This window comes from Fusarium coffeatum, assembly GCF_003316985.1.
Source record: "Fusarium coffeatum strain FIESC_28 chromosome Unknown BRIP53273_contig_212, whole genome shotgun sequence".
Lineage (NCBI taxonomy): Eukaryota > Fungi > Ascomycota > Sordariomycetes > Hypocreales > Nectriaceae > Fusarium > Fusarium coffeatum.
Window position 1 is genome coordinate 515 of NW_022158005.1, and position 16,778 is coordinate 17,292.

Below are 16,778 nucleotides of genomic sequence, written 5' to 3' on the forward strand. Positions count from 1 at the left end.
TGTTAAGCAAGACAACTATTACCCGTGGGCGTACCAACTTTTAAGTCTCAGTTCTTCGACTGTCGTATGAGTGGCGCAGTACAGTGAGACATGGAGTTCAAAACGGGGAAGGTCAGTCAACCTTATTTCCAGAAGCTAAACCATTAATGAGGGCAGTGCTAAGAGAATATGGGCCCAGCGTTTAGCTTAAATACGCTGACCCCGCATCCTCCCTTTATCATAAAGGAAGTATACAAGTCCAGGATGAAGTCCTCAATCTGTACCGAGAACATACAGCTTATGCCATTAGCGTCACAGGCCGCTGACACTTTGAAGCGGTCAGATGATGACAGAAAACCTCTTCCCACGCTGAAGGAATGCTCACCCACCTGGACTTGGCGCGTTGGTGTGCACTTGCTACTACTTGTGGTTCCTACTTCCTATCTTGGTGACTACAACAGAATTGGTCTTGGTGCTCAAAGCTAACCGACTCTTAGCACTACTTGGAATCGTTGGACAACTTAATGGTCAGAAGCAAAGCTCGTTCGGGGACGATATACTGGAAGTCCTCCAGTTAGCCGCAACTCTTTGGCCCATCTCTTTTGCCGCCGTACTTGGCCCGTTCCTTAAGACACTGGCTTTATTTAAAGCTGAAAGAGGAGCTACCGTTGGCTCACTGGAATTCTTACTCTCCGGCCAAACAACTGTCGCCGCTTTCAAGAATCTCTTTACATTGCAACACTTCAACTTCTGGACGATAGGGACTGTAGCAGTTTGGTGTCTTAGTCCACTGGGCGGCCAAGCGATAGTACGCTCCCTGAGTTTGAAGATAAACATGGAAATTAGCGAGATACCTGCGATACACTACTTTTCCCAGGTGCCACTCAAGTACTTCACGCTGCCCACGAGGAACTTCATGGGCGACATGAACGCATTTGGAACTGTTAATGCCTCCATGTCGACAATTCCTGATTTCCGAAGAGTGGTTATCTCCGCACTATCTGGTCCCGATATCCTGGTATCGCATGCCAATCAGTCCAACATTGGATTTGAAGCAGCTTTGTCGGGAATAGGCGGTTATCCGCAGGCAGCTCGCCTTGGTAGGCAAGACATGTGGCACAATGTTCGCGTTCCCTTCATGGAATACCTCGATGGATATGATTCCAGGAACTCGGATGTGTGGACGCCAGTTCCACAGGACAAAATCACTCCCTTTTCCTCCTTCATCGGAATCCCTATACGTGAGGGTTCTCGTCCATGGGCAGGCAATTCGAGTATGATTTTGCATTCTCGTTATCAGACCCTACAATGCACCAATCGTATCAATGGAACGAATTGGATGCAAGCCGAGAAATACCCTCCAGTTTACTTTCATAAAAACATTCTCAACGCGACCGTTGGTGCTCCTGAACATTTAGACTACAAAGGAGGGCGTAATACTGGGACGAAGCCAAGTCTGTGGCTGGATTTCCTGAAGAACGACGAAACGAACGCTCATTTTAATAGCTCCAAGACGCTCGAGCCGTCGTCTGAGCTGCAACTACTTGTTGGAGGCCAATGCCTTGACGAACTTGGAAGTCAGTATACCGGTATTCGTATTTGCAACGTCAGTACGTCGTACGTGGATATTGCTGTCGATTGCACAAGGTTAGATGACATCAGCGACCTTAAATGCGAAGCCACAAAGATCCGACGAAGTGCAATCAGGGAGTTCTCCTCAATATATTCTGACTTATCGGATTACCAGGTTGCGAGCGGAATATCATTTGAGATGCCGTCCATTACGGCGACTTACAATCCCCTTCTGCCTAGCCTCTTGGAAAAATACATAAGGAATCCTCCCACTGCTTTCGAACTCGGGAACCATCGTAAGGACAACATGTATGCAGCCTGTTATCCATACGTATCCAGACGGGACTTCGAGGCCAGACTTGCCACAGCGCTCAACACATTCATTATGGCGTCATATAACTACAGCGTTCTGACAGGTACAGATGGTACAAGCCTCAAGCAGCGGAATGACATGTGGCATGACTTTACCGCCACTTGGAAAGAGTACAGAGAGCCCGTGTATACTCTGAACATAGCATGGTTCTCCATTTCCATTGGATCAACTCTCATTCTACTGGCTTGCACTGCTTCCAATGCAATTATCAGACATCTCATCATAGCCCCGGACTTCTTGGGTAGTGTCGATGGGCTCATACGCGATTCTCCCTTTGTCAAGATTGACAATGAGTCTTCAGATGTTAGCAGTGGGGTAAGCTCACAGGATCGAATCAAGTTCACAAAGAACCTCCATGTACAGATACAGGACGTTCAGCCAGATGACAATATGGGGAAGATTGCACTTACGTCGGATGTCCGGGGGTCGAAACTTGATTGGATGCGAGTGTACACAAACTAACTACCTACAGGGTCATACTACTGGCTTGAAAGTGTTGTGTCACTACAAGGGCTCACAGAAAGAGATAGATTCCACATTTAGTAATGAATTATCACTCCTTTACAACCTACGAATTCGCTACTAGAACAGGGTACCAATTCTCGGCTGCATTCTCAGGGTATGGATTACTCTGTGTCTCCCAGTAGCTATCAGATTTTATAAACGTCACTGCTTATGTAGAGTTGGTTATGCCCCGCTATATGTGATATGTAACCTGCAAGTAGTATAGTACTATAACCCTAAAGTGATTCTGTTACATTTGGCTTAGTTTCTAACACTTCGCTAGCTGTAACTATGCGAGTCTCAGAAACATTCTTGGGAGCATTCTTTTGCCTTCGCTTCTTTGAGCAGCAACAGCAGTACCTATATCATAGATTAGTATTAACTTGTTTCTATGAACTTCGTCATTTCAAGTCAGACATACCCTAGCGCAGCGGCAAACAGCAGACCCACTGCACCGCATCCCGCGCCAATACCTATCTTCTGACCTTTTGTAAGGTCTTGATTTGCTTGTAAGTACGATTAGGGAAAGTTGTTGGGGGTGGAACTAGCTAACCTGCGATTGGTCTTGGTCCACCTCCAGGCGATGGAGGAGCACCTGTAATGTCTGGAGGGCCTGGTCCAAATGTTGGTTCAAAGGCAGTAGATTGATCTTGATTAGTTGAACTCGGAGTTGGGGAATCTGCGGTCCGATCGACGGTTATCGTACTGGGTTGCTCAGCACACATATATGCAGTCTTGGGCTCCTGTGGCCATAATAGAGTAGCGCAGAAGGGCCTTGTCCCAAGACTGATAATAGGGTCAGTGTATTCCAAAGTTTGGGATTACTTTTAGATACTCACCAGGAGAGGATATGCGGGCCAGTCGTCCTGGTTCCCATAGTGGCCTCTCCATCATAACAGCCAGTATATATATCGCAATCGCCCTCCCCATAGCAGCATCCAATGTAGTCGATTGACTCACGCCTTAGGGATGTGCAGAGGCCAGAACCAGCACAAGTAAAAGGCTTATCTGTTATCTCAGTTAGCAAATGAAGTACAAGGAACATGCATGTTGCGGCTTGCCATTGATATATGCACATGTGTCGGAACCCAACTCCTGTCTTTTGACCTTTTTCAATTCGATCGGACCTGGTATAGGTGGTTCGGTGATACGAGGCGCGTTCTTGAGACACCGTGATACAGAAGTGCTAGCGACACGGTTGATTGAGGCAGGCTTAGACTCTCCAAATGTCAGAAGGCAAACGAGAGCAGTGACCAAAAGTATTTTATACGTTGCACAATAGCACCGCATGGTGGGAACTCTAGTGTTGCGCGAAGAAATCTGGAAGTCTTTAATCCGGTGGAAGCGACGATGACGAGAAGTCTTGATCGGCCTTGGCGAGTGGAAGGGGGCTCAGCATCAGCTGCCGGAAATTCTCATGTTAATATTTACTGTGAGCTCCCTCAAAAGCGGCAGAACGGTTGGTCGGTCGGTTTTTTGCAGGGTTGCTAGCGAGCTGTAGAGAAGTGGCTTATACTACTGACATGTTTCCCCATTGTCATTGGCAATGTCAAGTCTAGGCTGAATTTGAGGCGCACTCTCAAGGGCTAGAATGCCTTGTGGCTTTTGATCTAACCAATAGATTTGCGCTCAATTCAATAGTCTAAGAGGCGTGGTGAGATGTGGCTTGACCCCTACTCGGTCATTTCGCCCTCATGTCTCAGCTGAACAATGGTGGCTTCAGACGGGCAGAGTACACTTTACATACTTAAATTGAAGAACCAAGACGCACGTTCAGGTCAGAGAGGATATCAATATCGGAGCTATGGCTATAACACCTAACTGCACCAAATTGATGTCGCTGGGCGGCTTTAATGGATACATCGATCAGCTACGAACTGAAACAAACTTTGATACGAATAACCTCACTGTCTGCCGAGACAATATTTGCAATGCGATTTGGGGTACTGGAAACCCCGATATATCGGGCATCGGAGTAGGCAGAACTTTACCTCCGAACTCGGCTGACTTCACATTGGTTTACTTACACTGATAGATTTCGGTTGGTTATATCATGGAGATTTTCCTCGGCTTCGGCCTTGCGACAATGGCCATAACTACACGAACGAATGAAGGCCGAAAATGGGCATTCCTGCAGTTTGTGACGTCGGCCGGCCTAGAGGCATTCTTCAACTTCGCGATCTACTTTGCCCTGTCAATGCTAATTGCCACCATCGTTGTGCTTGTCAATAAAGACTTTGGCGTAACGACTTCTGGATTTGGTGCCTGCGAAGCCGAAATTGCCCTGGCTATGTCAAATGCCTCCGTATTGCCTCTGGTCTATCCGGTCGGACTGTTGCCAACTCACCAAGCACATCCCGAACACTCACCTGAATCAGCATCCGACAGGAGCCGTGAGAGCAAGAGGGATTCATACCATTTTCGCTTGCTTTTATTCTCTATGTTGAGTGTTCTGTTCTTTTATCCGTTTGTGTCTCAAGCAATACACAACTGGGCTCCGTCGCGTATAGGAGACGGTCAAGGTCCCGGGGGAGAAACAGTGGTAACAGTCGAAGAGTTCGATAGGGTTCAAAAGGTGTGTTTTGGTAACGTCAAATATCTCGCCTTCTGGGAGTCCCAACTCCTTGGAGCAACAGAGATGACTTCCTCTCTACTGATCTATCTGTTCCTGTTGTGGCACCTAGTTACTGCACACATCCAGAGGATGCAACTCGAGGAGGAAGATATGAGTGCGTTTAATGCTGGTTTGGTGCTAGTCGTGGGAAGGATTGGGCGCGTATGGAAAAGGTCCAAAGCACTGATAATAATCTTTCTTTTGGTCCCAGCTGCCTTAGATGGTATTTTGCTATATTGCATCTTTCGTCTCAGACATATCCAGGCAGAAATGATGCAAGGACTTGGTGGACAGTATGTTGGTAACGAATGGGGATTTGGGCAGATTGTGAGTATTGTTATGTTTGTACCTGTACTGGTGGACATGGCGTTTACAGGTTGGGCGTATCGTATGTTATTTTTACCATAGTGAAGGTAGTACTATGATGTCTATACCTCCTTAAACCGGTTACCTGAAAATCCAGTTTTTCTTGAAGTAATTCCATAATATCATAGGATAAGACTTTCAACCCCATTTTATCTGATAGCATAATCTCTTTCTATCTAGTTATCAAGATGCAGTTTGTATAATGAATTCTCGCCCTCTGTCCCGATTAGCTAGTTCGCACAAGTTGCGCATCCTAATATTCCCATACACTTTAACAATTCCTTAGGTTTCTGTCGATTTTAGCCGGGACCTTTACAGGCCCTGTTTTATGTCAGCCAGCGCCTAACTAAGGGGATATTAGTAGCTTAAAAAGGGTCAAGTAGCCTTCTGATAAAATTCTGTTTGTCTAATGATGGAATTGATTGGCAGAAGTATATCTCTCTGAGATATGACTATCTAATTACGATCGAACAAGTCAACGCTATTACCTAAAGTAATATTAACAGCATTTAAAGCATGCGGCTACATATAGCCTATGCATCTGGTCTGAAAGGGTAGCAGCTGTTTTTATCTTATTTCTGTCTTTAGATTTTGTATGTAATACGAAGGCTGAAATCATGTATAGCGTAACACGCAGATCGGAAAGTTATAGGGATTTAAGAAGACACTATTCTTCACACTGGGTTATCTTCCTTCTTTCGCCAACTGGACCGCTGTCTCAAAATTTTCTTCATGCCTGTCTCAGCAGTTCTCTGGCGATCTCCCACAGCCTGAGGTGGAGCCGGAGTGTTCTCGGGCTCGGGCCCGGGCCTCAACTGCCGCGAGATAGAATTGACATTCCATGCAAAGATCATAACTGGAATAGAAACAATAGCTGTTACGCCAACTTAAACCTTCATTAGTATCCTGAAGTAATAAAGATAATTAACACTTACAGATTATTGGAAAAATCCATTCTGGTTTGTACTTGAGATTGCCTGATTCATGTGGGAAACTAGAAACGTCCAATGCAAATAGCGAAGATAAGAACGAGAGTGGAAGCTGGGAAACGTCAGATGAGTAGACATAAATCTTGAGTGCGCTGCAAACTGACAAAGACGACTGTGACAATGGTAAAGATGAAAACACTCTTGGATTGCCTTGCCTCGTCATTGGCTTGGATCCTTCCATACTCTGCGTCTTTGATACTAGCTTGCTTTGTTCGTAGGTCAAGAAGAGTATTGATCTAATAGTCCGGTTAGCTCAGTTAGACAGCTTTCTCATACTACTAACCGAGTCAATTGTCCGTTCAACTTCGGCAAGTATCTCATCCAGATCTTCCTTGATATCCGTCGGCGTCCAAGGATGATGGTACTGGAAACAACCTCTTAACTCTTCAGTGTCAAATGCTTGCTTCCATACAGTCTCTTGATGTTCGAGGAGTGCCTTGAGCATGCCCAGCTCGTCTCGAATATCTCGAATCTCGCGAAGAAGCTCAGCTTCACGGTGGATAATGTGGTTTGGGTTTGGCGGGACTTCATATATTCCAAAGAGCCTCCCAGACTGTCCCCTTTGTTGAGATCTGTTGGCCGTGTCATCCTTAAGCTCTTTCAGAAAGGCGTTGAAGAGCTTTGTTTCTTCATTTACCTAATCGATTGTCAGTTCGCAACTTTTGCCTATGACCTGTCGAATTGCTACATACCACGTCCTTGATTGACTCGCGGAAAACATCAATGGGTGAAATTGTGGATTTAGAAGTATGCACACAGTCCGAGATTGTGAAGCTGGTAGCCACATCAAGCATCAATTCCATCATAGCGTGTACTGAGGTGGGTCTTGCGAACCGAGTACCAGCTTCACCATTCCTCATACTATCCAGGACGGTTTTGAGGAAGCCATCTTTCATGATTGAAGTTTCCTCCGTGGCAGTGATGATAGTCGCTATCTCATAGTCAGTTTATTGTACGTTTGGTATTTGGTCACTTTAGCAAAAGCTTACTCTCGTCAACGATCCAGATCCATAACTGACTGATCATCAGAATTCGCTTGTCATCTGTAGGTCCCGGTAAGTCTTGTCCCTCCTGGTCTCGTGATTTATATGTAACTTCTTCCCGCTTGATTGTGGAATCGTCCTTGCCGTTGTCTTCGTTATTCTCCCAGTATCTTGACATGACTTGATCCTCGTCTCTAATACTGGTGTCATCTAAGACAGGGTAGTAGTACTGATCTAACGTGATAGGAATATGTGTAATGCTCCTAGTGCTGCGACCGTGAATCGGTTCATTGAAACTTTCAAACGTTTGAGTCTCTCTAGTACGATGTCCCGGGCTTTTATTGCCTAAGGTGAGGTACGGCATCTGTTTGGCAGAGGTCAGGTTGACTGGTGTCTGTTCATCAATGGTTTCTTACATAAAGAGCTACAGGAGTCTCCTTCGTCACATGATTCTCAACAATTTGCTCGTTTACCCTGCCGGACGGGAGGGTTCTGGCACGCTGATATGCATTAATATCAGTACGTCAGATGATAGGTAGTAAACGAACCTCGCATTGTGGCTTCATATAAAGATGTCCTGCAGCAGCAGGTATCTCAGTCCAACTCTGGTTGAAACGACTTATCATGTTGTTATGGTCCATTTCCGACCTCCCTGTGTCGTGTGATACTCGAGTTGATAGGTCCTTCAATATTGTTAGATATATGACAAGGAAGACTAGGAACAAAACCTTACCCTCATCAGATGAAGCTAGTCATCACACGGTCAGCATGATTCTCGGACTGTTCTTATTGCTTTTTACCTTGTTTACAGGAAGGTGGATCCATTGAACCTTCAGCGTGTTGTCGTCGCAGCCTGGGCTTCTCTTTGGAAAAGAGTCAACAGGGGCGGACTGACTTCTCCGACAGGCAGCAGTACCAAAGTCCTTCCCAATCAGTGGCGGACACGACAAACGGCTCTTCAACGACTCTAGACCCCGGAGACCCAAACTCTTTTTGTAATGGGTCATAATACTGCTCGGGCCTTGTTTTTCATTATAGATCATGTCGTGAATACTTCCCTCGGCGTAATGAGCGTTGATTACTGCTCCGTCCTCGTGGATATGGACAACTGTTGCGTAACAAACATCATCCTTGTCCTCGTTCCCGTCTGGAATGCATGGGGGCAGGTCGTCGTTGGGATTTGGAACGTTGTCAAGTATAGGTGGCGGAGTCTTCAGCATGTCAGTTATGAGATGCCTGGCAGTATCCATTGGGTCTGTGTCCAATTCGATTGCCAGATTAAAAGCCTGGTGGATTGTAAACTTCGATGAGTACCCTCCTTTCGATAAGAGCCACCAGACAACAATAGCCTGCCCATTGTTTATTGCCCAGTTGAGTGCCGTGCTTGGGTAACCGGTGACGATGCTACTACTTGAGCACCATTGCTTGAGAACACCTTCAAGAATCCTTTCGCGCCCAGGTCTCTCGTATCGTGCCAGTGTCTCTAGGATAATTGAGGCCGTGTTGATGTCCGATCGTAGGTGCTTGTAACTGATGGTAGTTAGAGCTTCGAGCTCGCTCCAAAAGAGCTTGGCAAGGCCCTGGTGAGCGCCTGTCTCTCGTCTCACAGATAAACTCAATGGTGACTCGCCGCTATCGTCCGCTTCTATGATTGCGTGGATCTTTGCTTCTACACCGTGTTGCTCAGATACTAGTTGGAGAAGAACGACTGCGACTTCAATTGTCCCACTCACAGCTGCCAAGTGAAGGGGACTTTTTCCATAAGCAGCTTTCTTCAGAGAAGGGACGTGAGAAAAGCATTCTCGTACAAGTTGATGATGTCCGAACCGTGCTGCTACATGTAGCCAGGTGGAAGACTTCCACTGGTCACCCTGCAGTAGCTCTAGCGTCTCCCTTTCGCCCTCCTGTTGGTGGCCAATACATCTTTTCGTAAGTTCCAAGCAACCTGATCTGACTGCCCAGTACATGACATGTCGACGGTCATCCAGCCCACTGATCTTGTTGTTGTCAAAGCCATGGAGTAGGCCGTTGGCAATTGAGGCTCTGCAATGGTCCTCTTTCGGAAAATCTCTTTCGTCCAAAGGATTAGCTGGGTAGTAGAACTGTGTCCCGAGGATCTCAAGTGCTGCCTCGACGTGGTTGAAGTTTGTTGCAATCCATAAGGGTGGCAAACCCTCAATCGTAGGCATTAAGACGTCGGCGCCGTGCTTTATGAGTAGCTTCAGGTTATTGACTCGTCCGAATCGACAAGCAAGTGACACAGCTGTGAGTCCATGATTATTTCTGTGGGACATGTCGGGTTTCCACTTCAAAATTTCTTCAAGGACATCAACATCTTGCTGTATGCTAGCTTCCAGCAGACCACTGCTCTCTTTAGATTTGAAATTGATTCTGGCTCCGTGTTGGAGAAGCATCCGGACCATACCAACCTTGCCCTTTCTGCATGCTAGAATAAGAGGTGTGTCGCCTTTGCGGCTAACCATATCAATGTCTGCTCCCCTACCATGTAGGTGGTCGACAATATCTCGGTGGTCTTGACTGAAGGTTCTTTTGTTCAAAGCAAGAAGGTGGTAACACGAGAGAAAGGAAGGGGTGGTGTTGCTGACCAGGGCCCCACGGCCAAGCAGAAGTTCGACAATCCGAGGCCAGGCGTTGAAACATGCCAAGAGGAGGGGCGTAAAGCCATAACCATTAGCTTCTTGTAGGATGCTGTCATCGCTGGATTGGAGAATAGCTTCGGCCGCCTTGAGATTACCAGCCACGCAAGCCTCATCCAGCGGGTTGTCCTTGCGGTAGTTCTGTCCGACTCTTGGGGCCCCGCTCTTGCATAGCCATCGTGCCGCGCAGGCACTATCGCTGATCGCGGCCAGGTGCAATGGCTGGTTGAGGTCCAAATCTGTTTCTGAGATTTGAGATGTCGGGCCTCTGTTCCATAAGAGATCTAGAACGCAGGCACATTTAGACGTAGAGGCGATATGAAAGGGCGAGCGTCCCATTCTGTTGCGCATCCTAATCGCGCCATTGTCAAGAAAACAATGAATGACATTGATATGGTGGTACTTGCAAGCTAAATGTAGCGGGGTATTGCCAGCTCTGTCACTCTGGTCTATATTTGCTTTTCTGGCAATCAGTAGTCTCGCGATGGCTTCATAACCATAACGAGCGACCAAATGCAAGGCGTTGCCTCCAATTTCGGGTATGGCTGTATTAACAGCGGCTCCTGCAGTTAGAAGAACTTTGACCACGAGTATGCGGCCCGTTACCGCTGCGAAAAGTAAAGCGGAAAGTTGGAGTGAAATATCAATGCCATCCTCTTGAAAATCGTAGGAAAAAATAGTATTGAAGAGATCTTTGTGTCTTTCCAAGACTTCTCGCAATCCATCCACATTGTCGTTCAAGATAGCGTCTCGAAGATCCTGAGCATTAGGGTGTTCATCCACTCGTGGTGGCTGTGCCTCAGATTGAGGAGGGACACAAGTGCTCATTGTTATAATTTGTCAACGGTAATCTGAATACAAGTCGAAAAGGCGAAGACGGAGAAAGGAAGAGAAATAGGTACTTGCGAGTTGTTGATATAGACCTGCAAGCTTGTCATGATTTCTCAGTCCATGAAGACTTTCAGCTCTGAGGTCCAGAAGGCCTGAGCGCAGATAGCAGTCTCTCGTTGGCTACATTTGGTCCCTGCAAGGATGGAGATGGAGACAGACAAGGATTTACCTTACAATATGCCTGTCAACCCGCTAGATCATACAGGGTTTATTACTCTCCCGTGTCCCAACTGACGATCATGCCTCTAACAGGACCCCAATCCCTGCCCGGAACACGGGAGGATTAAACCAATAACAGCAGTTCTTTGCGGTTGGCTTCTTGAATCAAGAAGAGCTGAAGCCCTGTGATTCTATAGATCCGCATGGACCCGTGTTGTTACGGATCCTGTAGCTATCAGTGGGTGATGTACAGTTCACAGGTAATATCACTGAATTTTCCCGTATATAAGGGCTAATATAGATTCACGGTATTGATAGATCTGCTTGCATTCATTAAATTATCTGGCTACTAATAATCTCTCAATGTGAGTCCTATAAAGTCTTCTTCTTTATCTGGCGTGAGGCATTGGTGCGAAGTGACTGATATAATGAAATTACGTTGATCTAATAATGGGGCACCTGCGTGGTAGAAGTAGGACTATTTTGACTATCCAATGATGGTTGAACAAGTGTGGCGGCTGGGCCTCAGCCACAGAGGACCTACGGCGCGGACATGATATGATTATTACTTGCAAGCCAGGTGTCCGCCGACATGGAACAATAAGCTGAGTTGTTATTTTTCTAGAGTTGAACTGTCATTTTGCTAACCCTACAGAGTCTGTGATATTGCTCCAATAAACTACACCCGCTCTGGTGTTTCTGTTTCTAAACTCAACAAATGCTTACCTACATAATAGTACCTATCCCCATAAGGCCTAAAATCTGATCGGTACTACAAATATGTCGCTCAAGCGGGGTTCTCCCAAAGTCGAGGATTCAGCTCAATTTCCATCGCTACATCGCCGTCTCTGTGTGGTGATCGACGAAACGAAGACAGGCCATGATCCCAAGGATGCTTTTATTGGATGTGTCTGGTCGGAGGTAGAGGAAGAGTATCAAAAATTGGCAGATGAGCTGGCATCGGTTTGTAAGGAAGAGCTTACTCGCCGTGATGTCCCAGCAGCAGTCGAAAGTCGCGTCAAATCACGCGCCTCTATCGTTAAATCCCTCGACAGACGAGAGATCTACCGGCAAAAGAGAGGTCAGGGATCGTATAAGGATATTCATGAGATCCTTCACGACTTACATGACTTGGTTGGTATTCGCATTATCGTCGACTACCTTGACCATCTTGAGGCAGTTTCAGAGTTTGTGACTGGCACATTCCATCAGGAAAGAGATCCCACTATCTTCTCTGCCAGCCGGAAGGTGGGCCGGTCGTGGAACACCTGGTTCGGAGCTTATGAGTGCAAAAACCACCATGTTAGTGCCAAGTACGCTGAGGATGACCCATTGAGCTGTTACAACGGGATCATATTCGAGACCCAGATCACAAGTCTTCCCGCCAACTTGTATAATAAGATCGCTCATCCGCTACTTTACAAGGAAGAAGCTGGGGAGTTATCACAGGGAGACGAGATTGTCATTGATCTCACCAAAGGCCTTGCTTTCTGCTACTCGCTCTGCACCTATTACAAGAGGCACAAGCTCGAGGGGAAAGCCATTGACACGTACGAGATGGAACTCATGCAGAAACTCTCGTCAGCCTCCGAAGGACCAGAGTTTGAATCGAGTATAAGTTGCTTAGCAGAAAGGATTCCAGGCGTTGCTGGAACAGATACTAAGGGGAAATCTATTCCCAGGGAGACATTGGAACTAGTCCTTATCAGTCTTCTGAATCAGGATATTCCGAACAATATTGGGCAATGTCTTGTCGATAAACTGAGGTACGACAATCCATCTCGCTCTGTTCTGACCACACATCTGACTGAAGCTACAGACGCGAGATCCAAGACATCGGAAGACCTCGCATTGAACTTCCTGCTTTTGGCAAAGCACGTTTTGATAGTCAAGACGTCTTCCAAAGCCCAGTATGCCAGGAAGGGACACAGGCTCGGGCTATCGAATACATCCACAACTGGATTGGAAACGGCAAGGAACCCTTGCTCTGGATCTGTAGCCATGCTGGAAGTGGAAAGTCTACTCTGGCAAGGACAATAGCCAGGGACCTCACCGAAAGTGGCCAAATTGCCGCTGGATACTTCTTTAGGCGAGGAGCTGTGAGCCGTAACCAGATATCTCACGTAATTCCCACCATCGCGGCGCAGCTCCTATGCTCGATTCCTCATTTTGAACCATGCTTAAGAGCTTCCGTCGATGCCTGCAAGAACGTGGACTTCGAAACTATGCGTCTCGATGAACAGTTCAAGGTGCTTCTCAAGAGCCCCCTCTCACAAGTGGGCCATATTCTTTCCACCAAAGTTATCATTATCGACGCACTCGATGAATGTGTCGATCTCGTTCAAGTGCATAGGCTCATAGATCTTTTGGTCAGCTTGAAGCAGTTGAATATGGTGCAGTTTCGCCTTCTAGTCACCAGCCGCGACGAGGATGTCATACGTGCCGCGATTGCACGCCAGCCACACGAGAAACTACTGCTGGCCACAACCTATCACGACGACAACATCAAAGACATTGAGTTCATCTTGAGGATTGGCTTTCAGAGGATCAGGAACGAGAGAGGGATTGAGCAGACCTGGCCAACAGAAGAGCAGTTTCGTGAGGCGGTACATCGATCGACCAACCCATCCCCCCTGTTCATCTACGCTACAACCCTCCTCCGTTTCTTGGGTGATGGGTCACGAATCAGCATCCCCAAAAAACGGCTGAAAAGTTGGATTGAGACAGGGGTTGGTACAACGTTCACTACACAGCTCGACGAGATGTACAAAACAGTCTTCAAAAGTTTGGACCCCGATCTGGGTCCTGAATGTTCAGAGAATCTCATGCACGATGAGAAAGATACTCTTCGAATGATCCTCGGTGCAATCGCTCTTGCAGTCGAGCCAATGTCGGCGAACTCGCTTGTCGATATTCTAGGAATTGACCCAGATTCAATAGAGCTGGTAAAGACATGCCGTGCCGTGTTATACATCCCCGAGAACGACGATGAGCCGATTCAGATGCTGCACAAATCATTTAGTGACTTCCTGCTGAGGCAAATTCCGCACAATACATGCTGGTTCAACGTTGACAAGGGGAAGCAAAATGAGCTTCTTGCGCAAGGTTGCTTAACGCATCTTGACAAAAGGCTGAGAGAGAATATTTGTGAATTACAAGATCCAGGAGTATTACGAGTGGAGATCAAGTATAGTACAATCCAGAGGTGCATCCCCGAAAGCCTCCGGTACGCTTCCACGTATTGGGTCTACCACCTAGTAAAAGCTGTTGGTACGGACCCCTTGGATCTTTCCGTTAAATCATTTCTTCACAAGAAGTTTTTACAATGGGCCGAATGCTTGGCGCTTCTTGGTCGACTTGACAGTGCAACATCGGCTATCGAAGATTTGCGAGCGACGAACAAGGTCCGTATAAGCATTTTTGAAAGTAAGCTCCACTGACTTAAGCTTTCTGGTTAGTCAAAAGACAATCTCGGACGGTTCCTATATGACTCTTATCGTTTCTTATTGAAGCATGGTCAGATGATTGAAAGAACTCCGAGGCAAATATATAGCTCAGCCTTATTGTTCAGCCCGACAAATAGCATTGTACGAAACACCTTCTGGGAAACTAGACTTGCAGGTTGTCACAATGTACGGAACCTGTCTGAAGATTGGAACGCCGTTCTGCAGCATATACATCTGGCATCCGGAAGCGTCGGTGTTAGCGCCGTTGCGTTGTCCCCGGATAGTAGGCTACTGGCTTCATCTCATTTTGACCCACAGGCGAAACAGGGTGCCAATGTCTATATTGAACTACGGAAGACTCGGACAGGAGCCCATGTTGCAAGACTTCCAACCCGGACCTTCGTTAAAGCTATGTGTTGGACAAAGGATGGAGCGAACCTCATTTTCCTTGACCATGATGGAACCGTTTACAGGCATGACTTTTTACACGACGATCCCATTATCTTGCGCTCTCAGCGCTCAACAATCCTCGGCGTTGCGGCAATATCACCTACTGGTGTAGTGGCCATGGTCCAACCTATCAGCAGGACTTATGGAATGCCGGAAGATTTTGGAGTATATGCTTGGGACACTATGGCCGGTCGGCCTTCACTTTTGAAGGAGGTGAAGGGTAGTGTTTCAGCCATCGCGATTTCCCGAGACTCATGTCAAGTCGCTTTCGTGGCTAACGAGACCGTTACGCTGGCGAACACAAAGATAGAGTTTCTCTCAGATGTGGCGGAGTGTGGCCGGTCCAGTGTTCTTGCGTTCTCATGGGATGGAACACGGCTCTTTTTTCTGAATCACCAATCCTTAACTGTATTCTCTATCCATGACGCCTGTACCAGGACTGTACATACGCTACAAGGCCCTCGATGGTCAAAAATATTGGTATTTCCTGATGAAGTGACAGTCGCAGCACTGGATCAAAAGGACCTCTGGCTTTGGAGCACCGAAGATAATAGAAAAAGGCCTGAATCAACCTTACATGACGAGCGAGCGACTATCGACGTGGTACTGGAAAGTTCGATGCGAATCGAAGATATCAGCAATACAACTATGATCACCATGTCACCCGATGGTCAGTATTTGGTATCAGTGACTGGCAACCGCTTCTTGCTTTGGCGTTTTCCAGAGTGTAGACTCTACAAAGTTCTGGTTCCTGATGACTCAACACCCCTGGCATCTAAAAAGGATTTCGAGTGTACCATGTGCTTTTCAAGGGATGGGACGTCATTTGTGATTGCGGGTAAAGCTGCTCTTGACGTGTGGGTGCTGGAACCATGTGCGAGCCCCGAGTTTGAATTTCCACCCACCGTCTCTATGCCATACACAAGCTCATACAATCCGCCCAAAACTAATATTCCATACATAAGGGCTATTTGGATGAATAAGAAGACGATGGCCTTTATTCTTCGCAATACGGTGAACATTTGGAATCTGCAGGATGGCCTTCAGCACTTGATCACTTTCAAACCACCTCGGGGTCGATTGATAGACGCGTTTGCATTTGCGCCAGGGTTTGAGCTTCTAGCCATCGCCTCCGATTCCGTCGTGAGTGTCCTATCTCAAGATGGCTTTGTCTTGAAAGGGGAACTGGAAATACCAGAAGGAGTTAGAGGGTTATCATTCTCTCCTGATGAATCGATGCTCCTGGTATTCTGTTCGTTTGGGAACTTCATTCGCACAATTACCATATATAGCGCGGATCACTCAGGATCTCGTTATCAGCGTCTTCTGTTATCCAATCAAAAACACCTCCCGGTAAACAATCCGGATGAGGTAATATCAAGCGATTTGCAGTTTCCTCACACTCATAATCACTCGATGTCGATACTTAGAATGACGAACTTTCTATTCTCTACTGATGGGATGTTTGTACAACTGAACAGATATGGGTTGAGGCCGGAATGGTATAGGATACAACACACAACACAGGTGCCACCTGTCTCTCAGTGTCATCCTCTTATTTGTGAGATACATGCTCCTGAAAAGGAAATTTGGATTCAGCACAACAGACAGAGGGTTATTCAACTTCCAAAGAGCTATGGATCTGCCTTTGTGGGCTACAAAGGTAAGCATGTTGCAATGATAGACGGGAGAAGAAAAATAGTGCTACTCGAATTGAGTTGATCGCGTTGGCTGGAGTTTCAAGCACCATGACTTCGATGCTTACACAGGACGTTTTTCTTTCTTTTTTTTTTTT

At 46.7% G+C, this 16,778-nt stretch overlaps 4 protein-coding genes across 4 annotated transcripts; 2 read left to right on the forward strand and 2 right to left on the reverse strand.

Moving 5' to 3' along the window:
- Window positions 1-243: 243 nt before the first annotated feature.
- Window positions 244-2,386, forward strand: FIESC28_08787 (uncharacterized protein; the record flags this gene model as incomplete). The annotated part of the gene is made up of 2 exons (XM_031162925.1): window positions 244-427; window positions 477-2,386. 2 exons carry the CDS (start codon window positions 244-246, stop codon window positions 2,384-2,386), a joined length of 2,094 nt encoding a protein of 697 aa, XP_031013013.1.
- Window positions 2,387-2,664: 278 nt separating this feature from the next.
- Window positions 2,665-3,718, reverse strand: FIESC28_08788 (uncharacterized protein; the record flags this gene model as incomplete). The annotated part of the gene is made up of 5 exons (XM_031162926.1): window positions 2,665-2,788; window positions 2,850-2,934; window positions 2,982-3,214; window positions 3,268-3,436; window positions 3,505-3,718. The coding sequence occupies 5 exons, from the start codon at window positions 3,716-3,718 to the stop codon at window positions 2,665-2,667; spliced, it is 825 nt and encodes a 274-aa protein (XP_031013014.1).
- Window positions 3,719-6,082: 2,364 nt separating this feature from the next.
- Window positions 6,083-10,865, reverse strand: FIESC28_08789 (uncharacterized protein; the record flags this gene model as incomplete). Its single annotated transcript, XM_031162927.1, has 10 exons — window positions 6,083-6,294; window positions 6,344-6,449; window positions 6,502-6,633; window positions 6,681-7,034; window positions 7,090-7,328; window positions 7,387-7,744; window positions 7,797-7,880; window positions 7,929-8,063; window positions 8,114-8,128; window positions 8,181-10,865. The coding sequence occupies 10 exons, from the start codon at window positions 10,863-10,865 to the stop codon at window positions 6,083-6,085; spliced, it is 4,320 nt and encodes a 1,439-aa protein (XP_031013015.1).
- Window positions 10,866-11,867: 1,002 nt separating this feature from the next.
- FIESC28_08790 (uncharacterized protein) lies at window positions 11,868-16,440 on the forward strand (the record flags this gene model as incomplete). Its single annotated transcript, XM_031162928.1, has 4 exons — window positions 11,868-12,853; window positions 12,907-14,513; window positions 14,709-16,126; window positions 16,414-16,440. The coding sequence occupies 4 exons, from the start codon at window positions 11,868-11,870 to the stop codon at window positions 16,438-16,440; spliced, it is 4,038 nt and encodes a 1,345-aa protein (XP_031013016.1).
- Window positions 16,441-16,778: the final 338 nt, after the last annotated feature.